The 12,321-nt window shown below is 38.6% G+C and overlaps 1 protein-coding gene across 2 annotated transcripts in view; it reads right to left on the bottom strand.

The window, feature by feature from the left end:
* Positions 1–1,442: 1,442 nt before the first annotated feature.
* Positions 1,443–12,321, bottom strand: part of ranbp2 (RAN binding protein 2) — a 30,832-nt gene continuing 19,953 nt past the window's right edge. Inside the window, exons 21-30 of one of the 2 annotated variants that reach the window (XM_042494554.2) lie at positions 12,174–12,251; positions 9,275–9,451; positions 8,647–8,733; positions 7,543–7,718; positions 6,715–7,066; positions 5,471–5,560; positions 5,209–5,363; positions 4,810–5,083; positions 3,777–4,132; positions 1,443–2,580 (exon numbers count right to left, since the gene is read on the bottom strand). In XM_042494554.2, coding sequence (XP_042350488.2) covers positions 2,275–2,580; positions 3,777–4,132; positions 4,810–5,083; positions 5,209–5,363; positions 5,471–5,560; positions 6,715–7,066; positions 7,543–7,718; positions 8,647–8,733; positions 9,275–9,451; positions 12,174–12,251 — 2,051 coding nt within the window. In that variant the 3' untranslated portion in view covers positions 1,443–2,274. The remainder of the gene's footprint in view (positions 2,581–3,776; positions 4,133–4,809; positions 5,084–5,208; positions 5,364–5,470; positions 5,561–6,714; positions 7,067–7,542; positions 7,719–8,646; positions 8,734–9,274; positions 9,452–12,173; positions 12,252–12,321) is intronic. The other variant, XM_088083082.1, reaches the window with a different exon arrangement.

A 12,321-nucleotide genomic window follows, 5' to 3' on the forward strand; every position in this document is an offset into this window, starting at 1 on the left:
CCTCTGAACGTTGCTGCCATCTCGAGATGGTGGCTGAAAGTGGTGTTACATAGATATATATATATATACACACACACACATATATATATATATATATATATATATACACACACACACATATATATATATATATATATATAATGGTGATATTATATAGTCAACTGATTATACCCCAGAGTGTAATCTTATATACTTTTATGAATTCATTTCTCATTTTAACCTCCGTGCCACAGTTAAGGAACTTGCTCCATAAATGGGGTCTATAGTGATTTGTTCCTAAATATTGGTTTGCAATATTTTATGAGCATGTTATTCAGATTCTCTCTCTATGACAGGAAATTTGAGGAAAAAGCATTGATCTGTTGATTATTATTGCCAAAGTTTACATACATAAGTGTAGGTTTAAAAACCAAGGGGCTCTATTTTACTTTTTAATTTTTTTTTAAATATGTAACTGAAATGTTATCTAAACTTTTATGAAGAAACCAATCTCTTGGAGTTACCTTTGGACTGCACCTTGGACTGGATAACAAAAGAGTATTTTTTTGTCCCCATCTTTGAGTTATGATTAGTTGCTATGTATACGTATGATTGTGTGTCGTGAATCTTAAATATGCTGTACTTTTATGCACCTTAGAAAAAAAAAACGACCCCCATTTACCTGCAGTATGTGCCTACAAAGAAAAGCACGTCTGCCAATTCAGAAAACAAATTTTTTTACAAAAAGTTGTAAATTATTTTTTTTACTCGTGCCATATTAACTTGCTAATAATAGTTAGTGTGTATACATAGTTCAGTTAATTCTCTATATCTATCTATCTATCTATCTATCTATCTATCTATCTATCTATCTATCTATCTATCTATCTATCTATCTATCTATCTATCTACCAACCAGGCTGGCCATGTTAGCTAGCTAAAACATGTTATCTGTGAGTGATATATATACATGTATATACTTGAGTGCATAAACTGCATATGTAGTTATTTTTGATTTTTGATGATGTCGTATTTTTTAAAACTGTTAATTTATATAGTCTTAAAATGTATTCCCCAACACAAAGGCTTAAACACTAAATACATTTTGGTGGTGAATCCTCCATTTTTTTACTTAATAGCTTAAAAGTGGTCAAAATAAAAAAAATACAAAAGGAACAAATACTGCAATCAGTAATAAAAATGACTTCAAATTAAATTATTTAAGGAGCAAAAATGACTATGGTTGAGTGGTTCACAGATCATACCCATACAGAGACAACAGCCGGTGAGGAGCGATTACAAGTTTGTAACTTGTAACAGTCTGTAAAATCACCAATATAAACTGTTACTGTGCATGTTTGGTGAGTATGCAGCCTGTTTGGATTTGTTTCCATTATTGTTGGATGTATTAGTTAAGGACAAAAATCAAACTTAAAAAAAAAAAATGCTCAAACAGTCACCTATTACTTGTAAAGCATTTTATTTCTCCTTTATTAGCGTATTATTTTGGTACAAGCACCATTTCAACTTTGTGATTATCTCAAACCATAATGGAACGCCTTTGCAAAATCCAAACCAGATGTGATGTTATCATCATCTAGCCACCTCCTGTCCACTGGGCAACACAGTGAGATGACTCAAGTTTATGTGGGCAAGTGTGAAGTCCAATTATCTGCACATTATGAAATCCACTTACACAAAAGAAAAATCACTGGGGAAGCCCAACAGGAAAATATACACAGAGGCCGCGTTTGGAAAGAAGGCAAGGAAACGGTTACAAACCAACAGGTGCTTTCAAAGAACAACCTCACCTTTCAATTATAGTTAAGACTTAGTCAAAAAGGGAAAAAAATACCCGAGTGGAGCCTATAAAGAGGACCAGCACATTCAAATTGAGCACATGCAAGACAAAACAACAAAAACAGACATTAAAAAAGTGTCCATGTACAATTATACACATAAAATAAACAAATGGGAATTTATTGACAGACGATGATGAAGATGCAAGTGCAACAGAGCAAAAATATACCAGTTTTGCTCCACCCACATACCACACCGTGTTTCCCAACTGTGATTATGTCAAACGATAGCAAAATAATTTCTAAGTCCAGGCTACTGGAGCGAATTTCTCTGATAAAGGGTCGTGACCAGAAGCCCTGTGATCAGTGTTTAATTCTCAGATGCCTAATGACTATGGATTCAGTTTTAGCAGGAGGGAACACATCATTATCCAGAGTCTTTTTTGACCTCAACTCCACAGCTTAAACCATGCTGTGAATGTTGACATTTAAAAAGCTACAGCTGTCCACAGTCTGTGATGACCAGCTTCTTTGCGGGGGTACCTCCCTTTGTGCCAAGCGCTCCCATCTGTTGCACCACGTCCATGCCATCCCGAACCCAGCCGAAAGCCACGTGTTTGAAGTCCAGGTGTTCAGCTTTCTTCAGGGTGATGAAGAATTGTGAGTTGTTGGTGTCTCGCCCGCGATTGGCCATTGACAGAATGCCTGGGCCCGTGTGCCGCACATCGAAGTTCTCGTCCTCAAACTTGCTGCCATAGATGGACTTTCCTCCTGTGCCATCACTTTTGGTGATGTCACCGCCCTAAAAGACCAACAAGGATTTGTTAGCAATGCCACAGTGAGGTCTGCTACTGGAAAGATACAATCTTCCCTATGTGAGATACACAAACGTAAAATCAAATAGTGAGCCGTGCTCACCCAATTATTATGACACCGAATCACCGAGAAATTCTGTTAGGAAGCATTTTGGATTTAAAAATAAATACGACAAAATCATTGATAAGAGTAATACTGCTGCCTCGCAGTAATGTTAGCTTGAGACCAAAAAAGCCTAGCTGCTGTTTTCAACTTCCTCAAATATTTTTAATGTTGGATGGCCCAAAATTTTTAACAACTAAATAACTCAAAATCAGAAATAATTTTATTCGACTATCCCAAATTACACATCAATCAGACTGAAAGTTCCCCTGGTCACTGTCTTCAAATATCACAAACACAGTGAGAAATTTGGGAGTTTTTTTCATTCTGATCTCACCTTCAATCAACACATCAAGAAAGTCGTCCAAGTCCTGTTTCATCCATATATATGATCCATTTCCAAAATCAATTCCATTCTGCCACCTGCTGATCTGGAAATAGTCATTCATTCTCTGATCTTGTCTTGACTGGACTACTGTAACTCTCTACTCTCAGGTATCACCCAAAAATCACTCTCCCACCTCCAACTGGCCCACAACAGCTTGGTTTCTTACTTTTTTTAACAGATGACATCACATCACTCCTGTTGTCGCTTCCCTTCACTGGCTCTGACAGTTTTAAAAATTGATTTTAAGGTTTTACTGATCACTTAAAAAGCACATAAGGGTCTTAGCCCAAAAGTACAATTCTGAAATGCAATGTTTACATTTATATTTCTTCATGTTTGTGAAGATGAAGAAAGATGAAGACATTGAAATTGTAGTTGAAAGGCGGTATAACGGTAATATGAATATCAAAAGACCATTTTTACTATTTTTGCTGAGAAACGTATAAAAATCGGTGAGACTCAGATTCTCTTGATATTCCTTCGCTAAGTTGTACCTAAGCAGCACTGCTCACATGGGCAGTGCCAAATCCCACTTGTATTAAAAATTCCAAATTGGTGCTGTAGTTTGTTTTTGATATGTGTATATTAAGCACTGTAGGCACAAACATATGAGTGGTACAATTAGCACGTAGTCTTGCGAAACTGTTACGTGTGAAACTGCAGTATTGCATCTGCCATCTTAATAATCTCACCTGACACATGAAGTCCGGTATAACTCTGTGGAAGATTGAGTCCCGAAGTCCAAAGCCTTTCTCGCTGGTGCAGAGAGCCCTGAAGTTCTCCGCTGTCTTAGGGACAATATGAGAGAAAAGCTCGATGGTGATAGTGCCCAGTGGTTCTCCGTCGCCTGCCACTTTGAGGTACACCTGGGGGTTTGTGTCCCTGGAGTGCTCTTGAACTCTGGACATTTGTGGTGACAAGACACTTGAGGTGTCTCCTTCAGATTGGCCTGTGCGGCTCTGACACTCACAGAAGGTCTTCTTAAAGGATTCGGCTATTTCAGGGGTTTTGAATTTGGCCGCCAGCTGCTCCACTACACCATCGCCGTCTTGAAAAACAGGGAAAGATGATCAGTTAAGTAATACTTGGCTAATGTGTGCCTTTAAAATTCATCTGTTGAATCAACAGCTGAGCAAAATCTGCTTTTCGTCAGGATCCTGCAAAAGAAAATTAGACTAAGAGATAATCGAAGTGCAAATTATAAATGTACAATTGTAAAAATGTTTAGTCGCAGGATGATTTTACAAAAGCTATTAACTTTTTGAAACTTTAGAAAATGGGTTTGGTTTAGGGGGAAGGCAATTAACAAGACATGTCCCAAAAATTATGAAAAATGTACTAAGAAAGTTAAAGAACAATCAAGAAAATGATCTGAAAATAAGCAAAAAAAGTATTTATTTGATATAATTTATTATATATATATATATATATATATATGATGTAACAATTCTAAATACAAAATTATTCTAATGATTAATGTAGTTTTCTGGATATTTCTCCCTATATCTTTTATAATAATCATAACCTCTTTTCAAAATCTATTTTTTAGGTAAAATTTCTTGCAATTTGTGGGACATTCATTGACAAGTTGGCCACTGTCTTTTTCCCCATGTCCCCAGATATCCGAACGCATCACAAGAAAACTGATTTCAATCAGGGTTTCAAAGGGTTAACAGACAAAACTACATACAGATAGGTGCAGCACAGACGACACTACATGTGTACCTGAGTAGTCAGTGGCAGTCCACAGCAGTGCGTTAGCGGAGGCGTTCATGGGTTTGAGCTCCATCGACTGCGTGATTGTGTGGTTGGCACAAACCCTCAGGACCTGCTCTCTTCTCATCAGGATTCTGTAGAAATGTTTGGCTGGGTGGAAGAGGATCTTCAGGTCACCGATGCCACGCTCCTTCCACTGGCTGATGTCCCGGTCCCATCGGTACAGCTTGGCGCGCTCCTTGAACAGGATTTCCTCATCCTCCTCTCCAGACTTTGTCTCCACCTGAGGGAAAACACAATTACGCAAAGATGCAAAGATGAGGTGTGGTTCTGAACCTCATTCACCAAACTTTAATTTACTGTCTGAAAAAAAAAAGATAAATGTTGGAGTTGAGCATTTTTAGATACCTCTGGTAGTGACACAATTGGCTCAAAGTGAATGTCCACATTATTAGCAGGGTCCTCTTCATCACTGCCATCCTCATCACCATTGTGTTTGGACGCAGAGGTCGCTGCAGTCCCAAATACCGTCGCTCCAGCATTTGCCCACGAGAAGTTGGAGTCTTCATGAAAGAGAACCAATAAATATGTGGTGGTGATGTATTATTAACAGCATGTTGTCAAAAAGAAAGACCATCTTAAGAAAATGTAAAGGTAAATGTAGGCCAACCTTGAGTTCCAAATGCAAATGAATCTGTGTTTTGTGCCAAATCAGCAAAAGAGAAGCCTCCAAATGAGTTGAAGCCAAAGCTGGAGGAGTCTGTGGTGGGAGGGAAAAGCCATCATGAGAAGCTGTATTGAATGCCTTTTTTTCTTATACCTTTCATATTGTATGCAGGATTCTAACCCACAGTGTGTTGGACAAAAGATGAACTCTAAAGAAAGCTATCAGGCAAAAGCTCTGCAATAAATCTAACCTGACGTTGAAGATGTCAAAGAGGTGAAAGTAGTACTCTGATTGTTTACATATAAGTACAAAAATGTGAAATTGAATTAAAAATCCATCCAATAATACATAAAAAAAACATTCAAAATCTTATCTAAAGTGTAAATAAACCACCAGACCTCTTTAGGGTGTTTTTTTCAGTTGAAACACAATATATATGGAAAATTTAGCAGTGTTGTTGATTGATTCAGGTCCTCATCTTGACATTGAAGTACAATCTAGTTAAATTCTACATAGCGTGTATAAATATGCATAGTCACAGCCTTTAAACTGTTGAAACCTGGCTATTGCAGTGTAATTTTGCTATTGGTTAATCGGTTCACAGCGCGTGGGTTTTTGTCACCAACCAAGCCCCCCGTTGCTGCCCTCTGACCGACTGACCCCACCCCACCGCCCCAACCACAAGGTGCAAGAGCTTAAACTGGTTTGATTTAATGCAAACTGTATTAAACTGTAAAAATTGCGTGAGAATTTGTAAACAGATATTTTGATGTAATTTGGCTGTTTGTGAACGCAGACGCCTTATGGTTTCAATAAATAAAAAATATTCCCAATTTTGTTCACGGTGGAGGCAAGAAAAACAAAGTTTTCCTCACAAAATTCAACATAACACAGTGTGAGTAACTGATATACAAACGATCATTTGGGGATGGGGAGTTCCTTTAAGGTATCAAAGAAGCAATATTATGTGTCAGTCTCCATCCTAAACCTCTCAGTGCTGCATTTCCACATTATTCCAGGCTACAGTGCAACATTCAGACAAGACACCAGAAAATCAATCAATCAAACAATCATAGAAATATACTGTATGTATCTAAGAAGCAAACATTTCAGTAATTTCTTTCATGAGGATGGTTGTTGAGAGAGAGCCGTTTTTCATTGAATCAGTACTGACCCATACACAACAGGTGGACTGTTAAAGGTGAGTGGTCTCAAATCTGAAGTAATGAGCAGCAAGTGGTCTTTACCTTGACTGGCTGTTATAGCAGTAAATGTTGCAGCTGCAGTTGCAGTGTTGGACTCTGGCTCTGGGCTCTTCTTAGTTGACAGGTCAATGGGAGAGCTGCTGCTGGGAGCTTCACTCTGAGTATCCGTTGGCTGGTCTGAGGTCTGCTCCTCGGCTGTAGTAGAGCTGCTTGCAGCGTCTGTGCTGTTGCTGGGAGCTTCACTCTGAGTCTCTGTTGGCTGGTCTGAGGTCTGCTCCTCCACTGCAGATGTGCTGCCTGCAGCTTCTGTGCTGCTGGATGACGTGCCAGATGTCTGTTCTGGGGCTACAGCAGGGCCGCTGGATGCTTTTTCAGCTTGGTTTAACTGGGCACCCTGAAACAATTTAGCAATTAAACTACAATAATACTGATTCTCTTTCTCTAACTGTGTTATCCAGGTGTTGAATAAAATTAATGACATTGTTTTCTGTTTCGTGACCATATTATGATACAACAAAGCACTCTGAAGTGTTCAAACAATGAATAAATTGACTTTTCCCCTCCTACCCACTTACTTTTGCTCATGCAAACTCTTAAAATGCATATTTGCTTACTTGTACATCACTATGAACAGATACAGCTAAAATGACCTCTGTGCGTTACTAAATGACACACAGAGGTGTGTGACCTGTTCGTCACACTGATAGGAATAAAAACAGTTTTTGTGTTTTTGAATTAAGACTTGTCAGCTGACCACATGTATGCACTGGGTAATCTATGGTATTTAGATACAGCTTGCTTGCATGATAACTTGATCTGCATGATAATCTGTGTAACTCCAGGGTGCTTTCCAAGTGGTGTGTCTTTTACCAGGTCTCGCCGTGCCTTGTAGACCTCAGTCTCAAAGTCTTCAGGCTTGTCCTGGTCCAGGTCGCTGTCTGTGGTGCTCAGGCCGCAGAAGAAGGTGGGTGGAAGCTGGAGGCTTTTGGCCTTCTCCTCCTCTTCTGGTGTCGGCTTCTTCTCCCACACCACCTGGCAGTCTGACTCTGAATGCAGTACATACAGAAGTTTAGGAGCAGCGAGTGCCTGGCAAGCCAGGTGAACATTATTTTTGATGAGGTGTGTACCTCCATCAGATAGATTTCCAAAGGAAGCATCACTGAAAACAATCACGTTCACAGCATCATGGTTTCCCAAATGCTGAAACTTGAGGGGCACTTTTCAGATTTAAGCTTCCTAATGACTAATGACTAATTGCCTAATGAATAGATGAACTGTAGCATTTTTTATATTTGATGCTAAGCTGCTTGCATCAAACATTTGTCTGCTTTGCAACCCATAGTATCTGTCCTAGTTTTGACCAAAGCTGTTCTTTTTCAGCCTCATTAAGAGGGGCATCCCTCTGCACTGCACATGCTGCTTGCAGGTGAAAAGTAGTAGTATTTTTTTTAATAATAACTATGCTGATATACTGTATATGTTCCTTATGTCCAACCTGGAACACAGACTCTAGTATGAGGATCACATCTGTTGATAGGTTCTGCTCATCCAACCAATAAAATACAGCTGGATCCACTTGTGACATTTAACACCTGTACTCAGCATAATTTCCTTTGCTTTATTGTACCAATAGGAATGACAAATCTGCAGGGCCATACACACGTTTTTTTTTTTTGGCTTACAAAGAATATTTTTCTTTTCTGCCTCAGGAGGTGGCCATATACACATTTCTCTGGAAAGCTGCATGCCCTACAAGAACGCAGATATGATGTCCATAGAATGGACTTGCCACTCATTTTGACAGATTACTGCCAATAATAGGCAATGAAATTCTGAGGCACTGGTTGGGGCATGTCTCTGCAACCTTAAATTGTCTGTGAAGCGAACTAAACCGATATGATAGTTGACAAATGACAAAACTGGGGGCAAGTGATAGGATAAAATAGAGTGTGTGACAAGATATGGCATACATACCATCACCACATGCTGCAGCCTTTTTCTTGGGAGGATCAGGGTAAAGCTTCCCATTCAAGGCTTTTACAGCCGACTCAAAATCCTCATCTGAAAATTCAGAAGAAATTCAACACACATTTCACTTACATTTTGCTTTCAAGGTAGATGTTGATGCAACCTCACTTCCACATTCCTTAGACAATGCCAGTAAGCAAGAATTTAAGTCATAATGAGACATAAGCAACAAACTCCACATGCAAAATGAGGAAATATCCTTGACATTATGTTGCTTTCTGTCACTGTTACCGCTCCTCTATTTACTCTAACTGATCATATATTCAAATTTAAGGATGTTATATGGAGTGTATAAATGCAGTAATTATCAAATTATTATCATCATGTGCACTTTAAGGCATTACAGTGCTTTCTAGCTGTGTGTGGTTATGCTTTAGTTTAATGAAATGACTTTGATGATGATGCTAACGTAATAAAGAAATGACAATACTATGTGTGGAAGTATAGCAAAAAGAAAATTTGATAAATTAATAAAAAAAATAGTATTTAACGAGTCATGTGATTCATTGTAGTTAACATGTTCACTTTAACAACACACATTTTTATACTACCGTTAGTTAAAATTTGCTCTCACCATCAGATTCATCGTCACTGGTGTAGCCTGGCTCATTCTGATAGCAGAAGAAGGTGAGAGGCAGCAGGAGTTTCCTGGCTAAAGCTGCCTGTTCAGCAGTGGGTTCCCTGACATATAAAATCTCCACCTCGTAGTCCTCTTCTGACCCTGCGCTGCCTCCTTCTGCCTGAGACGTCCCTGTAACAGGCAGATACGAGAGAAGTAGGAAAATAAATAATTGGCCTGGAGAGGCTCAGAAGAACAGAGAAATTGAGCTGCTTTATAACCACGTGTTAGTTCCACACAAAAAAAGTCATGCACAGCAAAAATGTATAGCATGCGTTTGATTTTGTGAGATAAGTTGTATTAAGGGAACATTTCTGTATGCACTGGTCTGTGTTTTTTTAATATTTGATTTGACAGACTTGCTGTAGCACACATGGCACCGTAGCATTAAATAGCACCTGAGCTTTAACTCTCATTAGCCTTTGCTGCATCACTGGTAGAAGCCAGACCAGACAGGGAATTGCATTTCATGCTGTTGCTACACATCCTGCACTAAAAATGGCAAGTGTGACGTTGTGGGCCATCACAGTGCATTCCTCTCGGAGGGAACGCTCTCAGAGGAATCTTCTCAGCTCACCTTTCAAAAGACAACTTTTAATGTGACTCCTGTTGCTATACAAAACTCCAGTCTGATTCTGAACATTTACTAATGAAATGCAAACTGCCTATTAACATTTACCCAATGTTACATCTGCTATTACACTACCTGTATATATATGTACCTAATACCTACATTTGCAGATATTGCATATATATATATATATATATATATATATATATATATATATATATATATATATATATATATATATATATATATATATATATATATATATATATATATATATATATATACACACACATATATATACATATATCAAACCTTTAAGCACAGCTACAACAAAGTATGAGGCCTTCTGATTGTCCTTCATCGTTTCTTCAAGACTCAGATGAGGGAAAGTCTAACGAAACATAACTGGACATTTTTTCTTTGGCAGGTGGGAGAAATACATTCTTTTTTTTTTTTTAGATGAACAAAACACAAACTACTACTTCAGTGTTTCCCATAACTGACCAGGGATGGAAAACAGACCTTCAGTTAACAACTGTCGCAACTAAAATTCAGCCAGCACAAACCCTAGCCTGGAGCACTGATGTCAAATTGCTGACAGATCAGCAAACTTTGTGTTGCTGCCACTGCACAAGTTAGATCTAGTGACCTGTCCGTTGTGACTTCCGTCGGCAGGGTTTGTGCTGGCTAAATTTTAGTTGGTACAGCTGTTAACTGAAGGTCCATCTCTAGAGTTGCATCCTGATTTTCTCCCACTGAAGCCATGAGACAGAGGGATCGCTGGGTGCACTAGCCAACTAATTCTTGTCTCATTTGTGGCCTAAGACACCACCGAAAACCAAGGGAGGATGAGCAAATCAATGTGATACATGTACCACGCAGCTCAACAATGAAATAAATTTTTTTTTTTTTAAAAAAGTGGGAAAAGAACAACAGAAAATCAATACATAGTGGTCAATGCTGATATTATGACGGGACATCACAAATAAATCAATGTATGGGAAACACAGTATTTAGGAGCTCAATTTAACAGGTTTTGGTAAGTTAAAAATATATATATATACATATTTAGGCATGGGAACTGTGAACCACAATATCAAAATGAGAATTTCATAAGGACAAATTTAATGAAAAGATAAATGAAATTACTACACTGCCATAAAAATGGCTAACAGGGCCTCAGGGAATAAAGAGTTAACTTTAGCCATAAGTTTGAACTGACTTCTATGAATTAGTTAACTCCACTAAACACCATTTACACCCTGACCCAGAATGAGTGGATATACTCCCTCCTGTGTTGAATCTTGTGACAACGTTGAGTATTTCTTGTCAATAAAAACTGCACCTCCACACACTGGACATGCAACACATTAGCGTCAAATGTTTTTACCACTCCGTGCATCCAGGTTATTTTTGTCTAGTGATAAATAGGGCTGAACGATAAGGAAAAATCATCAAAGTGCTTTGTTTTTTTAGACCAATATTGTAATTATGATTTAGTATGGGACTTTTTTAATTTAAAAAATTCTTATCTTCCTCTATCTTCCTCCTTAACTGTATTATTGTTATTGAAAAGAAATCTCAATTTTTCTGTTGCGGTCACCGTATTGTAACTAATCTCACAAACTTAAGGGTGCACTCACTGTGGCTCGAACACTCTTAAATATTTAGAAAAGTCAAAGCCTCATTGCTAACATGTTTCACAATTCCTGCTTCAGCTTCCAGACCGTTGATGCTCACTTTGGGGGTTACTCCCCTCACCTTCACCCAGTGGTGGGAAGTAAAGCAAAGGATTTTAACATGGTCTTGATGAGCTGCAGCATTAACTCACTGACAAACTGAAAACTACACTGTACATTTTCTACCACATGACAAGTTTAAAGCCAACTCTCTCTCTGATCTGTATACGGTCTGTCTACTATCTGGTGGTCAACCACACACTCAATAGCTCCCCTGACTCTAGGTAGAAACTAAGCACTGAGCTGTTCCCCAAAGGAGCCATGCTATTCTTACAATATTTAAATTGCACATGAACCTGACCCTGGCCATTTTCACACAGTAGTACTGCAAGCATCAAAGCTTGCACATGGCATTTTACAAGCCCTTTTCTTGATCTACTCTCATTCATAAATGTCACATGGAATATAGGGCAGCTTTTGTGATTAGAAAATTGTGTTCTGTTACTTAGCAATATTGAATTCGGTTAATCGTTCAGCCCTAGTGATAGGGGCCAGCCAGGTGACAGCTGAGAGGTGTTAACACACACTGCAGTGATTAGAGTACCTGGGGGTTCAAATTGGGTGGTTGATGTGCTGGTCCAAAAAGCCATTGGGTTATCTTTGAAAAGCCTAAAATCCAGCCCTAAAGGATGATGGGTTGTTGGGCGAAGAGAAACTAATTGTGAGGCCGGTATCATGATCATAAAACATGG

Source organism: Plectropomus leopardus, chromosome 10 (assembly GCF_026936395.1).
Source record: "Plectropomus leopardus strain MGB_pleo_1.0 chromosome 10, ASM2693639v1, whole genome shotgun sequence".
Taxonomy (NCBI): Eukaryota; Metazoa; Chordata; class Actinopteri; order Perciformes; family Serranidae; genus Plectropomus; species Plectropomus leopardus.